The sequence below is a fragment of the Balaenoptera acutorostrata genome, chromosome 18 (genome assembly GCF_949987535.1).
Source record: "Balaenoptera acutorostrata chromosome 18, mBalAcu1.1, whole genome shotgun sequence".
NCBI lineage: Eukaryota > Metazoa > Chordata > Mammalia > Artiodactyla > Balaenopteridae > Balaenoptera > Balaenoptera acutorostrata.
In genome coordinates this window covers 60,023,411-60,044,142 of record NC_080081.1, presented here as the reverse complement: position 1 = coordinate 60,044,142, position 20,732 = coordinate 60,023,411, and the positions used below count along the sequence as shown (strand labels likewise).

At 41.1% G+C, this 20,732-nt stretch overlaps 1 protein-coding gene across 3 annotated transcripts in view; it reads left to right on the top strand.

Moving 5' to 3' along the window:
* LCP1 (lymphocyte cytosolic protein 1) overlaps nt 1–20,732 on the top strand; it is a 56,992-nt gene that overhangs the window by 3,747 nt on the left and 32,513 nt on the right. For 2 of the 3 annotated variants that reach the window (XM_007186835.3, XM_057533224.1), the window contains exons 2-5: nt 15,554–15,641; nt 16,247–16,410; nt 16,579–16,708; nt 18,636–18,768. In XM_007186835.3, the coding sequence (XP_007186897.2) occupies nt 15,578–15,641; nt 16,247–16,410; nt 16,579–16,708; nt 18,636–18,768 (491 nt within the window). In that variant the 5' untranslated portion in view covers nt 15,554–15,577. Of the gene's footprint in view, nt 1–10,179; nt 10,257–15,553; nt 15,642–16,246; nt 16,411–16,578; nt 16,709–18,635; nt 18,769–20,732 lie in introns of those variants that run through there. The other variant, XM_057533223.1, reaches the window with a different exon arrangement.

Below are 20,732 nucleotides of genomic sequence, written 5' to 3'. Positions count from 1 at the left end.
TTGACTGTTCCCGTTGTTTTGTTTGTCAATTTCAGTCATTACATCAGTTTTCCCAGCAATTTCATAGTCACTCCATCTTGTAAGATACTGTAAGCGGCAAATGGGGAACAAAGAATTTCAATTCATCATCCTAATAATAACAGCTTAGCCTTCTATACTACTATTTTGAACTGAGTGTTTTTCTAAGTGTTTTGACCATATTAATGCATTGAGTCATCACAACAATCCTGTGAGGTAGGTATTGGTGTTATCTTCATGTTTGAAGGCAAGTTAATCCATTCAAGTATTTTATTACTTTAATTTTCTACAGTTGAATCAATTTTATATTAACTACTGAATTCCAGGGGAAACCTCCTGGAATAAACAGGCAGCAGGCCATGGTGCTTATTTGTACCTAGACCCTTGAAGTTGCACGCAGATAATAATAATTTATCCGAAATAAATGCATCTGTATCGTTAATGGCTTTTATTAAAGACTATTCTTTGTCAACATCATCATCATCAGTATTTACTCAGCCCCTCTGCCCTTGACTATTTGGTTTTTACCAACTTATAGGCCTGTGCATAGGTCACAAAACATGATTTCTACCCTCAAAAGCTTTGAAAAGTTCTCAGTCATAGAAGATTAGAATACTTGAGTCAAGTGGCATTCCCATTTTCTAACTGTTGTGATTGATAGACACGAATAAATTAAACAATTTAGTATTTATACCCAAGCACACATCTCTATAATTACATAGTAATGACCAAATATAGGTGTCCTAAAAACTGTGAAAGAATGAAAGATTGTTTTAATTGTGAGCTGAAGAATAGAGGTAAAAAGTGACCCACTTACTGAGTTAAAATAAGTTTTGCTCGACTTCAGAGCCATGCCTGCCTCAGCCCCACTTTAAGTTATACGGAGGCTTGTTTCTCAAATATGGTCAGTTGTTTTTTCTGGCAGAAGGAAAAGCTAAGATATTAAATTGAGGAACTTGCAAAGAAAGCCACAGTTTTGTGGTTGCAGCATTGATTCTTGTTTGAGTTTAGCACCAGTTCCACGGACAGATGGACACACTTGCATGCTCTCTCCATCTCTTTGTCTGTCTGTGTGTCCCTCTCTCCCCCCCACCTCTCTGTCTCTCTCTTTCACACACACACACACACACACACACACACACAGACACACACACACATCCTCTTGACTGGCTGAGCTAAAATGGAAAAGAGATTACATTCTGCACAGGCAGAAAAGCCAAGATGCCAAATTTGGCCGGCAAATTAACGTTGCATGTGAATTGCAATCTCGAAGATAATTTCTTTTCCTTTTTTCTCTGGTTGCACTTTCAAGAGGGAAGTGAATGAATGGACTAATTACTTTACAATTAAATAATACCCTGCATTTTGATTCCTCAGTCTGGTAGTTATCTCCAATATTTATCCAAACTGTGTATCTGAATGAATGAAGTAAAGAGGCGCACAAATGCATCTGTATAAAATTTGCATCCTCTTCCTTTTCGCCGTTCCTCAGGCAAAATTTAGAATTAGAACTGCATCTTTGTTAACCTCAGGTGTCACATTTTAAAATGTGGATCCTTTGCACCTCCTTGATGTCATGGGCTCACATTACTTTCACCAGGAGGGCCAGATTAAGAAAGAAGAGTGGAAAATACATTCCTTATGGAGAAAGCTACGTAATAGATGCAAAGGGAAAGTAAGAAAAAATGAGGAACGTGTATGCAGTTTTGCATTATTGAGCCCCGTTTTCTTCATCTCAAAGATGTAAATGAACTTTCCCTTCATTTCCAATGCTTTATAACATTAAAATTTTTTTTCCCTTTGGAAAGATGGAATATCATGGGCACCTTTGATGACTTTTTTCAGATTTTTTTCCCTTCCCTCATTGTCTTTCAAGTTGAGATTTTTCATCAGAATATCCCTGATGCTCTGTTTCTTTCCTGTGACCACAGAGGAAGACGGTTGGGACTCTTAAGCTGTCTGGTGATTGAATATAATGTATATAATATAAAATGTATTAAATATCATATATAATGTCAGTTTTTAAAGCTTGTGAGCCTGAGTGTCTGCAGTTTCTGTGCATGAGACAAACAGGTATGGTATAAAGAAAAGAGCAAATTTGGAGGCAAATTTGAATTCCTTTTCTAGCCTAGTAAACTAATCTTGGAGCCCAGGCAAGTCTCTTAAGCCTCCTGACGCTCAGTTAGTTCCCTCATCTCTGAAATAGGGAAAAGTACTATCTATCCGCTGGGTCTGCTCTTGGGTCCATTTCCCCTCCCGTTTCCCGATTTCATCAGTCTGTGTGTGTATCTCACTCTGCTGTAATCACCATCGCTGCTGACTTATTGAGCCCTCACTATTTGCTAGGCATTGTGCTAAGCTCTTGACATACATTTGCTCTTGTATTTCCACACAAAAGCTGCATGAGGTTGATGTTGTCATCTTCTTAGAACAGGTGATCGAACTGAGGTTCAGGGAGGGTTAAGTCCAAGGTTACAGAGCTAGTCAGAGCCGAGAGTCACACCTTACCTCTTTTCCATTTTAATATTCACAGTTTCTTAAACATGTAAACCATGTCTGTTTTCATTGCATTGTATTTTCTCACATGATCCACTGGCTACTTTCTAATAAGTCTAAATATTCCTTTCTGCGATTGAATATTCAATGATTATTCCTAATTTTCCATCAGGCGGAGATCCCAACTCTGCTTTTGATGGGTCTGCTGCTATACCAAACAAATAAATGCTTGAGGATATTATGGTACAGAGTTCTTAAGGGTTATGAAGCGTTTAGGCTATTTAGTTATTTAAAATTTTGACAAAAGAAATGTCATAGCATATCCCATTAGTAAATTGGTATTGGTAAATATTTGCCAGCCAAACTGTGGCTTCCAAGAAAGTGTAGATAAATCTAGTCCATCAAATGAATACAAATTCCTGCCTCAGTTTATCTGTAACTGCTCATTTTGTTTTTTTTTTTTTTTTTTTTTTTTTTTAAGGATTTTCTTATTTATTTATTTATTTATTTATTTATTTTTGGCTGTGTTGGGTCTTCGGTTCGTGCGAGGGCTTTCTCCAGTTGCGGCAAGCGGGGGCCACTCTTCATCGCGGTGCGGGGACCGCTCTTCATCGCGGTGCGCGGGCCTTTCTCTATCGCGGCCCCTCCCGTCGCGGGGCACAGGCTCCAGACGCGCAGGCTCAGCAATTGTGGCTCACGGGCCCAGCTGCTCCGTGGCATGTGGGATCTTCCCAGACCAGGGCTCGAACCCGTGTCCCCTGCATTAGCAGGCAGATTCTCAACCACTGCGCCACCAGGGAAGCCCTCATTTTGTTTTTTATGAGAATGAGCTTGTCCTTAGAAATTCTAAAAGAACTACCCCAAGGAACCCATAGAAAATGAGGTCACATTATTGAGAGTAAATAGAAGCTTCTGTTGTCATTGCTAGTATACAGATGTCAGCTGCATGTTGTCTTAGTGTTTTTCCATCAGCTCAGACCACAGCAGAGAAAATGCCTGGAGAATTCCGGAGTGGGTAAGAGATAGAGGCAGAGAAGAGGCCAGCAGACTCAGTCCCCAAGCATTGGTATGCCTGAGAGCAAGGAGACACATAGCCCAATGGTCTTCATCACAGATACCCAAGATCTTTATTCATTTCATGTCTCACAATGAATGTGCAGGCTTTTCTTAAGATTGCTGTACATTTTCCCACTCTGGCCACACTTCCTCAACTGTCGGAAGGTACTTTCCACGATAAGTATTTCAGGCAAGACTAAGCCCAGAGCCCCTTGACCACTCAGCATGAGAACAGCCAATACCGATGCTGTGGGCTTCTACTTGATATCATCTTCTAATTCCGCAATTGCTTTTGAAACTGACTTCAGGGACTCTGGAGGAGAGATGTGGTACAAGAGCCAGAGCAACCAAGCTAAGATCATTTGAAGATAAAGCATAGGTGTGAAATCTAGATTTACACCCACCCACACATGTAACATACATACAATTAAGTGTGAATTTTAGACAGTGGCTCTATATAATATTTCACATAGTTTATAGTGGAAACTGGGTTTGTTCCCCAAGATAATTTTGTAAAAGTTCTGGTGCTTTTTTATTTTCTCCTTCCTTCCTTCTTCCCTCCCTCCCTCCCTCCCTTCCTTCGCCAAGCACTGTTGTATACAATTTAAACACTTTATCTAATTTCATTCTAACACAACTCTTATGGAGTGAGCACTGCGATTGCATTATTAATATCCCCTTTGCACATATGAAGAAACTGAGGCTCAGAAATTTTAAGTAACGTGTACTCAAGCACACAGCCAGAAGCTGTTGCATCAGAAAATCCAGCATCTTTTCACCATACCATGTTGCTTCCTAGTTCATTCTTTTTTATGTATATAGCAAGCTTAATTTCATAAAGGAAGATAAGATCGTTAACGTACAAATGAGGTTTGTGAGACGCCTATGATGCCTTTTCACGCTTGCTTAGACTGGGAGAAAGTGGGTCGTGTTCTAGCACAGGTGAAGCTGTAAACTAAGCCTGTGCTGTTCTTAAAACGAGTGGAAGAAACTCTTCCCCTTATTCTCTCCATCCACATATTGAAGATGTAAAGTACATTTGATGGACTGTGCATCTCAGGGTTTTTTTTAACCTTTAAGTTGTTTAAATGTTCATTGACTTGTGTTTTTCCCATACTTTGGTTACACCAAACTAAGATTCCGGAAGCTCTGCTCCTCTTTTCTGACGAGTCACGGGCTCACTTTGAGACTTTGGGGAGCAACTTCACTTTTCAGGACTCCCATTTTCCCGTTTTCTCACGTGGCAGGGCCATATTGTCTGAGGCTTCCCCAGTTCAGAGCAATGTAACCCTGGGCCAGTTACTTAAATCTCAGTTCCCTCATCTATAAAGAGGAAATCATCATAATGCTCCATAGAGTTGTGGTGGAATGAAATGTGATAACGCATATAAAACACTTAGCATTGGGTAACCACTCAGTAAACATTAGTTCGTCTTCCATTTGTCCTTTAGCTATTGTTTTCTCTGGCTCCAACATAGATAAACTTTCTGTGGAGAGAATATGGGTTCATCATTCTACATGAATAAGGAAAAGACTGACTGATTTTTAAGCTGTCTCCTCCTCATCTGTGGAAACCCAGGTCACATGTCACTTCTCCCCGGGGCACCACGCTTGGCTCCCCAGGGGAGAGCTGTTTTCCCCATTCCTGTGGATCTAAAAAGTCCCCCTGTATTCTAGTGCCTGGTGTCTCTCTCCCCTACTAAACAGGCCAGGACCACATCTTACGTCTGCGTCGCCAGCATCTAACCCACGACCTAGCATATAGTAGGTACTTACTTGGCAGATGTTTAGTGAAAGAAGAAATGTACAAAGAAATATATGAATCCGCTTAGTGGTGGACACTTAGAATTACCAGAGGATGAATTTCATAATCCAGATAGTGATATGCAAATTACATTCAAATGAACTCTAACACCCATTCCTAATTCTTTCCTGTGCGTTCCTGGTACATTGAGTTTGTGCATCTCAGCTGATTTTACCCTCCTTTCCGTCCTGCTCTCTCTCCACACCACAGCCCCTTTCTTCCCAGCAGGACTCGGCTCCAAGTCAGACACTGTACACTTAGGTAGAGAGACCTGAGCATCAGCCGCGGCCAGCAGGGTTTACAGAAACTGCCCAGCCCCAGGTTTTGTTACCTCAGCCGGAACCCTCTGGTGGCTGGAGGGTGGGGACCAGGGGGCATCCCCAGCCTAGTTCAAAGACTGCCAGGGGACACTTGCAAAGTCATTTTTCCTGCAAAGTGGTTTCATATAAACTTGATGCATCCACTTGCCTTGTTCTGTTGTTTGTATCTTTCAGTGGGAGGGATATGATAAGTATGTACACAAGAATATTATTGTTCAACTCCTCAAAGAAGGTGATAGTAGACTTCTTTTTTTTAATGTTTTTTTTTATTGTGGTAAAAGTCATATAATATAAAACATACTATTTTAACCGTATCTAACTCTACAGTGGCACTAAGTACATTCACATTGTTGTGCAACTCTCACCATCATCCATCTCCCGAATTTTTCACCTTCCTAAGCTGAAGCTCTGTCCCCTTTAAACACTAACTCCCCATTCCCCCCACCCCCTGGCCCTTGGCATCTACCAATGTGCTTTCTGACTCTATGAATTTGACTATTCTAGGTACCTCGTATAAGGGGAATCAAACAGTATTTGTCTGCACCTAATGTATATTGGAATGCATTTTTAAGGTTAACTTAATATACATCCTGCAAACAGATTGTACCTTCTTTTTTTCCCCTCTGTTCTATACAGTAGGCCCTCACCAGCCATCTACTTCATACATAGTAGTGTACATACATCAGTCCCAATCTCTCAATCCATCCTACCCGCCCTCCCACCCTGGTGTCCATACGTTCGTTCTCAATAGTAGACTTCTGAAGCCCTGTATACCGTTTGTTTATGCGTTTGTTTGTTCATGGCTACAACTGATTTCCTACGTACTTATACTGCGTGCCAGCCAGGAGGCAGTGCTGTGAGATGATCTCATATAGTTTGTGATCTCATAATCTGCTGGAAGAAATGGAGATGTAGACATGGGGGTCTGAACCAGAGCTCAGAGGAGGAAGGACTCACAGAGCCCCACCCAACCAACAGAGGACAGAATGTCTGAAACCTTGCTGATCTCAGAAGTCTAGGGGTATCATTTTCATATTCATCTATGAATTTGGTGCTTTGTCTTAAGAACATTGTGCCTCAGCGTGAGTTATTTTAATGTGGTTTGCTTTTTGGTTGCTAAGAAATATCAGAGGTCCTTCCTGCAGAGTCAAAAATGAATGTACGGATGAATACAGAGGACGTTCACCTTGCCTCGGTCACTGTAACCCTGAAGGTGCCAGTAGGATATGTGTGTAGTATTGGGCACGTGTTGTTTGTAGCCCAGACCTGGATGCTGCCTTCTCAATACCTAGATTAAGTTCTCCTTCACGTGTAGGAAACATACATGAAATTATATTCATAAGATATTTGAAATCACGGGGGAATTATACTTTACCGTATGTTGAGCAGGTCTTATTTAAAGAACAACATTCCCTCTTAGGTTTGAAAACTTATTATAAAGGAAAGAGGAGAAATAAGGAGCCTTGGACTCCAGTCCCAATGAGCTTGGTGACATTGGTCACATCCTCTAACCTGGGTGTTATTTCACTCCTCTGTGACAGGAAGAGAGTGGCCAGATAGAAAATCTGGTGCCTTTACCTCTATATTCTGTGACTCTGTTTTTCTTGTGTTATCATTTAAGGAACTTGACATAGATGCAGAAGATAGCAAAGGAAACTATTAAAGATTTGGAGAAAAAGAGCCTCCCAAAGCAGGTTAAAAGAATTTTTTTGAAGGCCCAGTGGCCATCAACGAGGCATGTGACAGAATTTTTGTGAATTGAGCAGCTTCTGTAATTCCCTCTGAGAATAGCCCAAGAGAGGGAGCTTTAATCGTATCAGAAAAGATTTAGGTTACAGGGTTGGGATATGAGACACCAGAGAGGTTGTAGGGTTTCCTTATTTGGATATTTTTGAGAAAATAGTAGATGGCTCTCTTTCTGGGGCAGTTTGCATGCAGTCTTGCCTAGAAACTAGGAGTGAACTGGAGCAGCGGGACGTAAGATGTACGCAGTGACATCCCAGAAAGCAGATCTCACGTGCCGTTCTGGAAGCTTCCCTGCTCTGTGCTGAGCAGTCAAGCAGCTGAGCAGTGGGCATCTGCCCTGGTCAGTGAGGAGGATGCATGAGGACAGAGCTTTACCTGCTGCTGAGGTAAGAGCAGGAACAAGGTGGGGCTGGGAGATGCTGGGTCCACTTCCGAGGAGGTATCTCCCCAGAAGCTGCTTCAGGCCATGGTCACAGCTCCTGATGACCCCTGACCCTATTTCTAGGCTCATTTGAAATACACCTTACCCTGGCTTTAACTTGTACATACACTTGTCAGCTAGCGAACAGACTTCTGGAACTTTGAACATGGAAGGGACTTCATCTCTCAATTTACAGATGAGGAAACTGAGACCCAGAGAGGCTAAGTGGAGTCTGACGTTACATAGACAGGCAACATCCTGGGTCTCCCAACCCCCAGGCTCTCTCTTCCGCCCCCTGCTCGTTATTTGATTCTGATTTCCTCGGAGGTGTCCGTGTGTATAAATGATCTGATTACTTGTATCGCATGGGCTGATTGAGTTGTTTGATATTTTACTTTTTGATAAACTTCTGTGCTAATTTCCTACTCTTATCTAATCTCTTCCCTGCCCCTCCTCCCACCGCTGCCCTGTGTTTAGCCTTTCCACTTGTTCGTTTTTGATCTTCAGAACTCTCTTCACTCTATTAACCATTTTGCAGTAAGTGAGCTGTAATCTCTGTGTTGCATTTGAAACTTGATGTTTAACGGTGGGTGTCATGAAGCCCCAGTCTTCGTGGCCCCCTTTCTTGTAGCCCAGCAACTAGCGCAGTGCTTTGCACTTAGACTTCTAGGTGGAGTGAATGAATGAATGACATCTGATATTGAGGTAATGGTATCACAGTGGATAACCAACTAGCCCATAATAATATTCAGCTTTTTGAAAAGATTATTTTCAAATAATCTTTGGGGTCCCCTGAGCTGTCAGTAGGGGAAGTCTGGATCTTAAGTCCTTGTGGCTGCATGTGAAATGAAGGGTAGCTGTGGATCTTCTAGACATGAACGCCAGGAGTATCACTGGGAAGGAGAGAGAGGCCAAGGCAATGAGGGCCTCCCCAACCCCAGCCTGGAGCAATCCCTTAGCTTGCAAGAGGTTTGCTCTGTGTCCCATCCTTAATGGGGTTGGACAGCTTGGTAGAAAACAGACATCAGGGGGGTGCCGGGGGAGGAAGCGGGGAGCTGGACACTCCTTAGCTGGGGACAGAGTAGGGCTCTGTGTGCCTTACTAATACAGCTTCAGAAGCCCCTCAACTGAGTGATCAAACCACAGAGACCCCCAGAGAAACATCAGGTTCATCAGGTTTGGAGTAATCAGGGCTGCTGGCTTCCCCGGGGGGTGTTTTCATCCTCTGAGATAGACAGCGAGCCTCTGAGCCTGTGCTGGGTATAGCCTTCCAAGACTGCAGAGAGAAGAATTCTGCCCTCTGCAGCAGCCTTGGGAGAATCAGTGTATCTGCAGGGAGAGAGAAGACAATCTAAAAGAGATTTTGACTTGACAAAAGAATTCATAAGCGCCCCCTTAAGTGGCCATCTGTATTTGAGGACATTTATAATTATTTGGTTCTTAAAAACAAAGGCACTTTTAAAATACATTTGGAGAATCGTCCCTTGTGTGAAAGTTTGGAATATCTGTATCCACAGAGAAATTGTATCCCCAGCATACATAGTAAGCTATCACCACCACCACCCCGCCCCTGCACAGTGTTCTACTTTGTAAAAGAAAGCGGACAGAATTAAGTGAAAGCAAAACTCCTTCCTTATCTAACTGTAGTATGATAGCTTTTAAAAAAATTTATGGGGATTTTATTTTGCTTCGGAATCCTAAGTATTTTATGTTTCACTTCTTTAATCATCAGAGTCTAACGCTAAAGATTACAGGATTAATGATGTTCTGGATGACATGTTGTTTTGGGTTACTCACTACTCAGTGAGGTGTTCGGAAGTTGTACAATTTTCCCCTGGATACGTACTGAACTTATGAGGTAAAGGTGGGAATTTGGGTCCTGAGTTTCCAGTTTTACTTTCCCTACTGTGTCAAGTTGCAGGAAAAGTAGGGCACATTCAAAAGAGTCCCTTGGCAATGTGATGCCATGTTACAGATGCCGCTCTGATCCTGGCAGTTATATAAGTGGGTGTCGATCTATTGAATCAAAATACCAACCCACACAGTATTACCTCCTTTCAGAAATGATGCCAGCCCAGGAGCCATTTCACTTTGCCAGGTCACCTTTTATCAACCTTTCTACTTCTTTTCATTATCCGTTAGGAAACTCAGAGAAAATTCAGCTTACATTTTTACATTTGTTTTAAAGAACGCATTTCCTTCTGTAAATTCTACAGCACTGTGTTCTATAGTAAACTCCTACAACTTGTTTCTACATTCAGATTTCAGGGAACTTGAGTCAGGTACTTTTATTATAAGAAGTCATTCTCAGAAATTCTCTTTCACTACCCATCTGGAAAATACCAGCCTGCTTGAAACAGAGACTCAGAACTGGCTGACCTAAAGGAATGAACAGGTTTGGTGGCTTTTGCAGTTTGGGGTGGTGGTTATTTGATTTTCTTATGACTTTAAAAATAGTCTTATAAAAAAGAACAACTGGTACTTTGCTTTGGCCAAATGTCCTGGGATTTTATAATCATTGATTGAATAAATGTAAGTGCTTACAGAGAAACTAGCCAGACGTGACTTAGATGAATGATTTGAGATGTGTCTTCTTAGATTTCTGACTTGGGCAGTGATTCAGAAATGGGGTTCCAAAATTCACCACTGATTTGCAAAAAACCTTAAGATGGTTCTTGGCAAGTCATAGTTAGATGATGCAGTCATTGAAAAGGGCCACACTTCGTGCAGGAGCAGTAGAGCAGAGCCCAAGAAACTGCTCATTCATGCCCTGGAAGGGACATGCCTTCCTCAGCCACTTCTTTTAATGCTCCAAATGGGAGCATCGAAAAGCCACAGCCCATCCCATTACTGCAGTGACGTCTTTAGAGTCAGCTGCCAATATGGTGCCAGTAATTTGCAAACAAGCCCTTGTCAATTCTCCTTAAGAATCGTAGTCGTATTATAATCCAAACCATCAAACGTGCATGAATTAAGATGGGTGTTTTTTTCAGGTAAACGTATTAATAGACTGTGTAAAGTACCTAATATTTGATTCTAACCCCAGCCATGTCCTTCTTAGAAATGGTCTGAGCTGCATGTTTTTCCATCAGTTACCTCCTCTTCCTGCTTCTCTGCTTTGTGAAAATGCTGTCGTTTGCACATTCAGTTTAATTAAAGAGTCTGTGCTCAGTTCTGGATCTTAATGGCCCTATTAATGGTCACTCCATCCTTTTCCTGCCCTGCTCTTTCAGCTCTGCATTTACAAACTCTAGCCTGGCAGTGCTTTGAGAACTTGTACATAGACAAAGCATTTCATCTCATTGGACCTTAAATCTCTTTATTTATAAAATGAGGGAGTTGTACTAAATTATTTCTTAGCTTGCTCTGTCTCTAAAAGTTGGGTTGTGTTTCCAGGACTTACAGCTCACTCTGATGGTAAAAGAGATTCTCTCTCCATATCTATTTGTGTTTGGACACAACAAACAACAAACGGTATCAGAGTAATTCAGGCTGGTGACGCCTTCTTCTCCAGTTCACCTCTTAAATTAATTCAATCTATTCTCTTTTCCTTTAGCTATTAAATCACTGGAGGGGTTTGGATTTTTTTAATTTGAAGGCTGTCTCATGATTTGGCTTCTCCCAGTTGATCCTCCGCATTTATGAAAATCTCTTACAAAAATGTGGTTTACCAGATGCTCAAGGTTTTTCATCTTGTCCTACCTGCCATGGTTTAAAAAATCACATGGTTTTAAAATAACCCTATTTTCCCTTCCTAGGTCTTTTATTTGAATGGGCCCTGCAATTTTTATTCTAAAATATTTTCTCTGCTTTTTTACTGTACCATGATCTTGAGATTTTCTTTCTTACCCAACACTGTAATTCTTTCCTTTCTTCCTTGGCCCTGCCCTTGATCCTTAAAATACAGTCTCATTCCCTGCCTTTACATATATTTCTCACCAGTGTCTCACAGTGCTCTCAAATCTAAAACTCTTATGTCAAAGGATAGGCCAAGTTTAGGTTCAGAGATCCCATTCATTCTCTTGACCCTTAACATTGGTTCATATTTTCAGGGTAACTAGGGCAGTGCAGGCACGCCCCACCTGAAATGAAGAACAGTGCCTGGCTTGTAGTAGGCTTTCATAAATATTTGTAAGTGAATCAATTTGTTTCATAATCTCGTGAACATCTGTGAACCCAGAAATAAGACACCTCCAAAATAAGAAAGGCAAGCCTTTACCAAAGGCCTTGCTAAAATGTGATGGGGGAGAGCCTTCTCTTAATGCATCCATGGCGTATTGGTAGAGGGTATAAAGAAGAGTCAAGCCAAATTAGTCACAAGAATTTAGTAAAGTATACAAAGTTATATACTGATTTCTTACAACAGAAGCCTTGATTTCTTTTTTTTATAAATTTATTTATCTTTGGCTGCATTGGGTCTTTGTTGCTGCGCGTGGGCGTTCTCCAGTTGCAGTGAGCAGGGGCTACTCTTCGTTGTGGTGCGCAGGTTTCTCATTGGGGTGGCTTCTCTTGTTGTGGAGCACAGGCTCTAGGTGCGCCGGCTTCAGTAGTTGTGGCACGTGGGCTCAGTAGTTGTGGTGCGTGGGCTCTAGAGCACAGGCTCAGTAGTTGTGGTGCACAGGCTTAGTTGCTCCACGGTATGTGGGATCTTCCCGGACCAGGGCTCAAACCCGTGTCCCCTGCATTGGCAGGCGGATTCCTAACCACTGCACCACCAGGGAAGTCCCAAGCCTTGATTTCTTAACACATGAAAGTGAAAGCTTCCTAAGCTAGAACACCTGGATAGACACTTCATATTATACTTTTTTTAATCTCCCATAGGCTAGGCATGTTATATACTTAATGAATAATTGCTGAATGAATGAATGAATGGGTGGATGGAATGACTGTCTAACAGAAATGCAAAGCAGCATAAATAGACAGCATGGGAGAGGAGAGAAGACTTGAGAACTGGAATCTTGCTGCTCCTCCACCCGGCTGTGTGATCTGAAAGATGAATCTTCTCTGAGATTCTGGTTCCTGCTCTATAAAGTAGGGCTACGTGTACCTATGCCATCAGCCTTCCTTGAGGAACATTATAAGAAACATAAAACTTGTGTTTACTACATCCCACAAATGTCCTCTTCTCCAGGCCTAGGTGAAGATACTGCTCTCAGACCTCAGTTCTCCTGCCCTAAGAAAAGTGGTCTGTCTTATGTAAATAGAGTGAATAATGTAACTGATATGTCCTTTTTTCATTGAGTGTCTAGAGAACTCAGAGCTAGATTTTCAGCATACTTCTGGCAAAACGTTCAGTCCTAACCGTGTGTTTGAAATATGAAAGCCCTTGCTTGCTGTCGTCTTATTTCGCCTCAGCTAATTACTCCTTCTCCCTGATCTCATGATTTTATTGGTTTACTTCTTAGGTTTGGTTAGATCTTTGTAACTGGGCTCAGATTGTTTTCGGAACAAGGCTTGATTTTTAAAAGAGAAAGAAAGGAAACAAACAAAAAAAAATGAAGAAAGAAAAGAAGGAAGGAAAGAAGAGAGGAGGGAAGGGGGGAGGGAGAGAGACAGAGAGAGAAACAGACAGACAAAAAAGGAAGGAAAGGAAGTGAAGGCAAGAAAGTCAGAAAGCCAGTAGCTGTCTCTGAGGGGTTATTGTGATGTGTGAGACTGCGTCTCCTTACGCAGTTAAGCCCTCGACAGTTTCTGCCTTCCATCAGAGAACCCAATGGACCAGTACATTTTTAGATATAAGGCAAATAATAATACAATAAATCTTTATTGATAATAAAAGATATTTTTAAAGGAATTGAAATAATAACAATATATGTAATTCCACGATTTTTAAATCATGCTCCCTGGAGTTCCCACCGTGCATAGATGACAAGGAGGTGGGATAGTGGAGGTAAGGTGATCTTCAGGGTCTTTTTCAACCAAAGGCTTTCAGAGTTGTTTTTTTTTTTAAATTGAAGTATAGTTGATTTACAATGTTGTATTAGTTTCAGATGTACAGCAAAGTGATTCAGTTATACCTATATAAATATCCATTCTTTTTCAGATTCTTTTCCATTATAGGTTATTACAAGATACTGAATATAGTTCCCTGTGCTATACAGTAGGTCCTTGTTGTTTATCTATTTTATATATAGTAGTGTGTATCTGTTAATCCCAAACTCCTAACTTATCCCTCCCCAGAGTTATTTTTATTTGTTCGCTGTTATTTACATGTAAGGTTTCTATTCACAGAGGGTTGCTTAGGAAACCAAAAGTTTGAAACTACTGATGCATGTGATAAATGGTATGTGACAGGATAGTGAGTTGGTGGATAATGGATGAGGATTTGCAAATTTGAGCATAATGCATTTTTGGCCAACAGGTTTAAGTGCTAAAGCTGTTCCCTTTCTTGTGAGGTTGTTCGTTGTCACTGAGAACAAGTACAGCACTGTAAAATGATGTGCAAATATAGAAAAGGAAATCCATTTAAAACAACATCCAGTCACAAATTTTAAATATTTTTAAAAATCAGTAATTTCACGAAAATGCCCCGAATATAATTATACATAGAAGTACCCCTTCTCCCACACTCTCACCCCACTTTTCCCTTCCCCACCAGGAAATCCCATAAGCTTTAATGGAACTCCTATTTGAAACACGGGCGTGTGAATTAGCTAGAGACAAGAATATAATCCATTTTCTGTTGCATTCTCTTTCTACCCACTAGAGGGCAGCAGTAAGGCACAGGGAAAGGGAAAATACTCCAGCATTAGCATTAAGTTTCTCAGCCAACACTAGCCTTTCTGAGAACACCTAAAAAGTCCCTCAAATTCCATATATGAATTATTAGCATGTCAGATTCCCTTCCTCTTTTCTTAAATATTTATAGAACTTTGATAGCTCCCTTTGAAGTTATAAAATTTATCTGTTGGCTTGGCCAAACATATTCATTTGAAGTATGAACGTGAAGATATCTCTTAAAAAGACATTTATATAAAAGTTGTGTTTTAGTTGTATATTTCTGTGTTTCAAACTACTCCAAAATGTGATTTTAAACAACCATCATTTTACCATCTCTCAGTTCTGTTGATATCAGAATTCTGGGCAATTCTGCTTCATGTGATGTTGGCTGAGACTGTGTTCATCCGGGGGCTCAAGTGGGCTGGAATGTCCAAAATGGCCCACTCCGCTGGCTGGCAGTTGATGCTGGCTGTTGGCTGGGGGCACAGCAGGGACTGTTAACCAGAGCATCCAGTTTTCATACTTCATGTGGCTTCTTCCTGTGGCTTAGACATCTCACAGCACAGCAGTTATGTTCCAAGAGGGAACAGCCCAAGGATGAGCATTCCAAAGGGAGGGAGCATTCCAAAAGGCAGGAAGTAGAAGTGTCCAGCCCCAGACATGGCTTCTCCAGCCTTCTAAATGGTCAAAGCAGTCGCAGGATCAGCCCAGATTCAAGGAGAGGGAAATAAGCTCCATCTCCTGATGTGAGGAGAGAATCAAAGGGAGGAGAGAAATTGGTGCAGACCATCTTTGGAGACCACCACATTGAGGGTTAAGAAAAAGGCTATTTCTTACATTTTGGGAAGATAATTATAAGTCATGATGGATGCAGAGGAATATTTCTTTACTTAATAAATGAGAATTGCTTCTCAGTGTTGTATTTTAAGAAGATACACATCAACCACTCCCTATGTTGTCCCCTCTCTGCAGATCTGTTGCCTAAAGCAATAAAAAATGGCCAGAGGATCGGTATCCGATGAAGAAATGATGGAGCTCAGAGAAGCTTTTGCCAAAGTTGGTAAGTAAACCTGCCTCAAGTCACACAATTCTCTTCTTTTTTAGTAGCTTTAGGACAGATTCAGTGAATAGTAACATGAGCAAAATAGCAGAAGGGACAGGAATACAATGGTATTGGTTAGAGGAGCTGGGAAACATTTTTGAAAGCTGTTCTTCAAGACAATTACTTCTTTCTCTATCTAAACATGGAATATGGGCCCTTTGTCACCTGTAGCCTTTCCTGGTAATGGCCAACTAAGTCTCATCTTTCATAGCTTGTCTGCTTTCTTTGGTTTCCTTTGTTTTCCTAGTATTCCATACTTTTTCTTACTCTGTAGCCCCAAACCTGTGATTTATTTTCCCATCTGTTTCTATGAGAGTCTCTTCAGATTCAGCTGTCAGAACCTCTGTTTTGAAATGATGACTCTTGGATGTTGGAAGTGATGCTAATGCCCATATCCAATAGCAACAGGCCTCTTGTGAGATTCTGACTTTGCGTGGGGTCAGGCCTCACCCCCTGAATGACTGCCTCTCGTGCCCGCTCCCCTCCAATCCAGCCTACTCTCACCTCTCTTCATGCTGTGACCCGAATCGCCCCAAGCCTTCAGCTCCCCGTTTGCCTTACAGATTCTGATGGCAATGGGTACATCAGCTGCAATGAGCTGAATGATTTGTTCAAGGCTGCCTGCTTGCCTCTGCCTGGGTACAGAGTGAGAGAAATTACAGAAAACCTGATGGCTACAGGTGACCTGGACCAGGATGGGAAGATCAGCTTTGATGAGTTTATCAAGGTGAGTATGACGCAGAATCCAAGGAGATGCATTTGAAATGTGGGAGTTCAATTCGGAAAACATCCAGAAATACATTCCCACCCTCCTTGCTTCAACATTGCTTATTCTTTCCTTTATGGTTTTCTCAATCACAGATTGGGTTTCTAAAGATAAATTATGTTTTTGCAGGTTTTTCATGGCCTGAAAAGCACAGAGGTTGCCAAGACCTTTAGAAAAGCAATCAATAAGAAGGAAGGGATTTGTGCGATCGGGGGCACTTCAGAGCAATCTAGTGTTGGGACCCAACACTCCTATTCAGGTAGGTGTACCAGTGTGGGGAGGGGAAGCCGAGGTGGAGAGAGTGTTGGGCTGAGCTGAGGGCGGAGGGAGAGAGACCATGTAAGAAGGATCCACGTCTTCTAGGGTTACAGATTCCAAACTCAGTATTCAAACCTAAGGGGTGCAAAGAAAGACAGATGTTAACATGAGTTTATTGACTACTGCCTATTTTCCTATGTATAAGTGGGCCAGCAGTTCTGGCTCCAGGTAGGGTCCGATACCAAATAATCGGATCACCATTTAAAAAGTACATGAAAGGCTGCCAAAATTCCTTTGCAAATCTTCTGGACAAAAAGAGCTACTCAAGCTTCTACCTCCAAAATTCATGCTCCAAAATGCCTGCTGAGCGGTCCAAAAAAAATTGTGTTTTCATTGATTTGGAGGAAAGTTGTATATTTATTCTGAAGGCTGCCATCCAGCAGCCTTCGTGGAAACTTCTCCAGAACAGTACAGTAATCCAATAATTCCCTAACTGAGGTCTTCAAAACATTAGTTGATCTTAAAGATCAGCTCATGGTTAAGTACGATTCTTAATTGCAAAGAAAATTTCACAGCCTTTTACTATGTAAACGTGCATTAGGAATCTTCAAGACAATAATATGCTGTGTGATGTTTCCCAAACTTTTGTGACTTAGGATTCTTCTGAGGGACTCTGTTTTTTTCAGTGACATGCAATTTGGGAAACACGGTGCTGGGCTGTAAGGCATAACTTGAGGCTTTATTAAAATTTCTAAAATCAACTTCTGGCAGCTTTACTGATAGGAAAGAAATAACGTATCACAAGTGATTTCATTTCATAGCAATTTCATTATACAGTTTTCCCCTGCTACCTGAAAGTAGAGTGTTCCTATGAAACCTTTCATAAGCTGAAATGGCGTAAAGCAAAGAAGCAGTTACCTTAGGACATATGTTGCTAATGGATGCACAGAATAAGTTGAGATGAGACAGATGCTCACAGACACAGCTCAAAACAATGGCCGCTTGATGCTGAGGTGTGGAGTATAGTTCCCGGGGAAGGAGCTGGGCAGGGCCACTCTCGCTGCTAGGGGTGCCCACCGCCTCTGTAAAACAAACACTGCAAAACAAACACGGAGAGCTATTTTTACTTTTAACCTTTTCTCATAAAAGCAAAAATCCTCTTCAGATTTATTTTGGTTAATGAAAACAGGTACCAGTGTAGGTCTTTTGTAAAAGTGAAGTGGCATACAGCAAGTTTCAAAAAGTGGGGTTACCTGTACTTGTATAAAGAAGCTCAGAGATATTGCAGAGATTGCCTGTGATCATCCCACATTTAAATCAGCAGAGCTAGAGCTAAGCATTAAACCACATTCACATTTAAATTGTATATAAATATAAATAAACATTTAATTATTTATATATATTTACATGTATAAAATACAGATATGTGTATATTTACTTCTTTTTTTTTAATATATGTTTATTTTTTTAATATTTATTTATTTGGTTGTGCTGGGTCTTAGTTGCGGCAGGTGGGCTCCTTAGTTGCGGCACATGGGCTCCTTAGTTGTGGCATGCATGTGGGATCTAGTTCCCTGACCAGGTATCGAACCTGGGCCCCCTGCATTGGGAGCGCAGAGTCTTAACCACTGTGCCACCAGGGAAGTCCCTATATATTTACTTCTAAATATAATATATTTGCATATATGTAGCTTCTAAGTCTGCTTGCTATATATATGTTTTATGATTGGAGTGAACAGAGATTCTGTGCCTATTTCCCAAATCATTTGAGATTTTTAAATGTCAATAAATGTGAGATGATAGGATAATGGACAAGATCAGCCTCACAATGTCTCTCCTGGGCACAAGAATCTAAGATCCATGGGTATAATTTTGTTTGTATCAGATTTTCACTTTGCAAATAAGTCATTTTAACCATTTACTTGCAGAGGAAGAGAAGTATGCCTTTGTCAACTGGATAAACAAAGCCCTAGAAAATGACCCCGATTGTCGGCATGTCATCCCAATGAATCCAAACACCAATGATCTCTTCAGTGCTGTTGGAGATGGCATTGTCCTTTGGTAAATAACACTACCTTCTTGGCTTCCGAAGGTTTCCCTAGAATCTTCTGGAATACCAACAATTCACTGCGTTTATCTTTAGGCTCACTTCCTTTGGTACTCAGCTGGATCTGAAATGCTTTTCCAGACTTTCAGGTGGCAGGTTCAGGAGAGCAAACTGATTTCAAAAGCAGCTTAGAATGAGAAATGTAAAACTACCATCACTTGGGCGGAGGAGAGGGATGCACAGTACAGAGACACACATGAACGTAGAGATATAGTAACACAAGGTCAAAATCAATTATTTTTGGAATATACGCCATTTTGCTTCATCTGAGCATGGCCCGCTGTGAGAGTACATAGAATTGAACGATAATAGCAGCATGATAATTGAAGCATCCAATGCAAATCCTCAAGCAAAAGAACTATTATGTTGAACTATCATTATGAACTAAATATATGTGGTGTGAAGAAAAAAAAAAAAAGAACTATTGAGTGGTGCACAAATGCTGCAAGCGCCTGGAAAAGGAGGGATGTATTCTATGCACGGGCGCCCTCAGCACGGTTGGTCAACTCAGGATTGTGCCTTTGAAAATGCCTATGTGGCTCTTGCTTTGGCAGCCTCTCTGTCATTGTAAGATGTGGCGTGAACGAGGAGGCTTGAAAGGCCCAATCTCAGGTGGGCTCGGGAATTGAAGGGAAAGATGTGTGGGCAAGACTTTGAGCTTCCTACCCCTCCCCTGCTCTGACCAGAGCAATTCCACTTTCGGTATTTTGTTTATCAGAGCTCACCATGAGATTTCATTTTTAAAAAGTTCAACGGCTGAAAAAAGACATCAGAAACCTAGCCTGCATGTTCGGGTCCTGACTCTTTAGGCCCTGACTCTTTAAGACCACCCCCTGGTCTTCCCTCAATCTCTTTCTAGTTGTACCTCCCAAGACCCCCATGACTCAGGCACCCAGCCCAGGGTACGAGTGAAGGGTTGTATGACTGACTGGATGCTTGAGCAACCATACCCACTCTTCCCCATACACGCCCTGCTTACAACTTGCAACTCTGGCTTTGCCTTTTAATTTCCTTTTTAAGAATGTCCTTCCCCACCCTCTCCTCCTGCACAAATCCATTTACTGTAAAATTTTCTGGTTCTTCCAAGTCCTACTGATCTCTCCCTTCACTGAATTCTTAAAGCACATATTGTTTGTAGGACTTTGGGAGCCATTATCATGTTCTGTTTTGGACTGTTATGTAAATTTTCATATCCATATATTTTGTCTCTGTAATTTGACTCTAAGCTTTTCAAGGGCAGGGATATCGTATACTTTTTTAAGCCACCCCTCTCTCCTACTGTTTGCCAGAGCTTCTAGTTCACTAGAGTTTCATATTTTTCAAATAATGATTTAGGGGTTTGTTTTGCCTAAATTGCAGTAAAGTGCCTTTTATTTAAATATATGTACACGCACACACAGAGAGCAAAGTTGTGGAAATACATCTTTATTTAAGCATCTATATGCTTAAAAATTGTTAGAAAAAAAGTTAATGTTGATTTCTCTTATTAAAAAAAGAAATAGTCACATTCAAGTTTATTATTCTTTGATTTTGTTGTTGTTCCTTTGGATTTTTTCCCAACTTCCTTTCTTTAAATAAGATGGAAGTGACCTAAGGAAATTTATTTTTAATGACCCATTGGAGGTTAAACCAAAGCTAAGTGGGTAAAATAAGTTTTTCATAAATAATAGCTGCTTATTTTGGATGTCTGACCAATGTGTTAGATACTTAAGTGGGAGACATTTCTAAAGTACTGATACTATAATGCCTACAGGAGAATGTGAAACATTTTATTATATGATCAGTTGAAGGTATAGAGTTTGACCAGCTGTCAAATAGAAATGTAGACATTATATAAGCTCAGAAGTGTATAGATAATCTTTTATATAGTGGAGCCATTTTCATGGCTGAGAAAGTGAAGTACTCATAGAGAATTTGC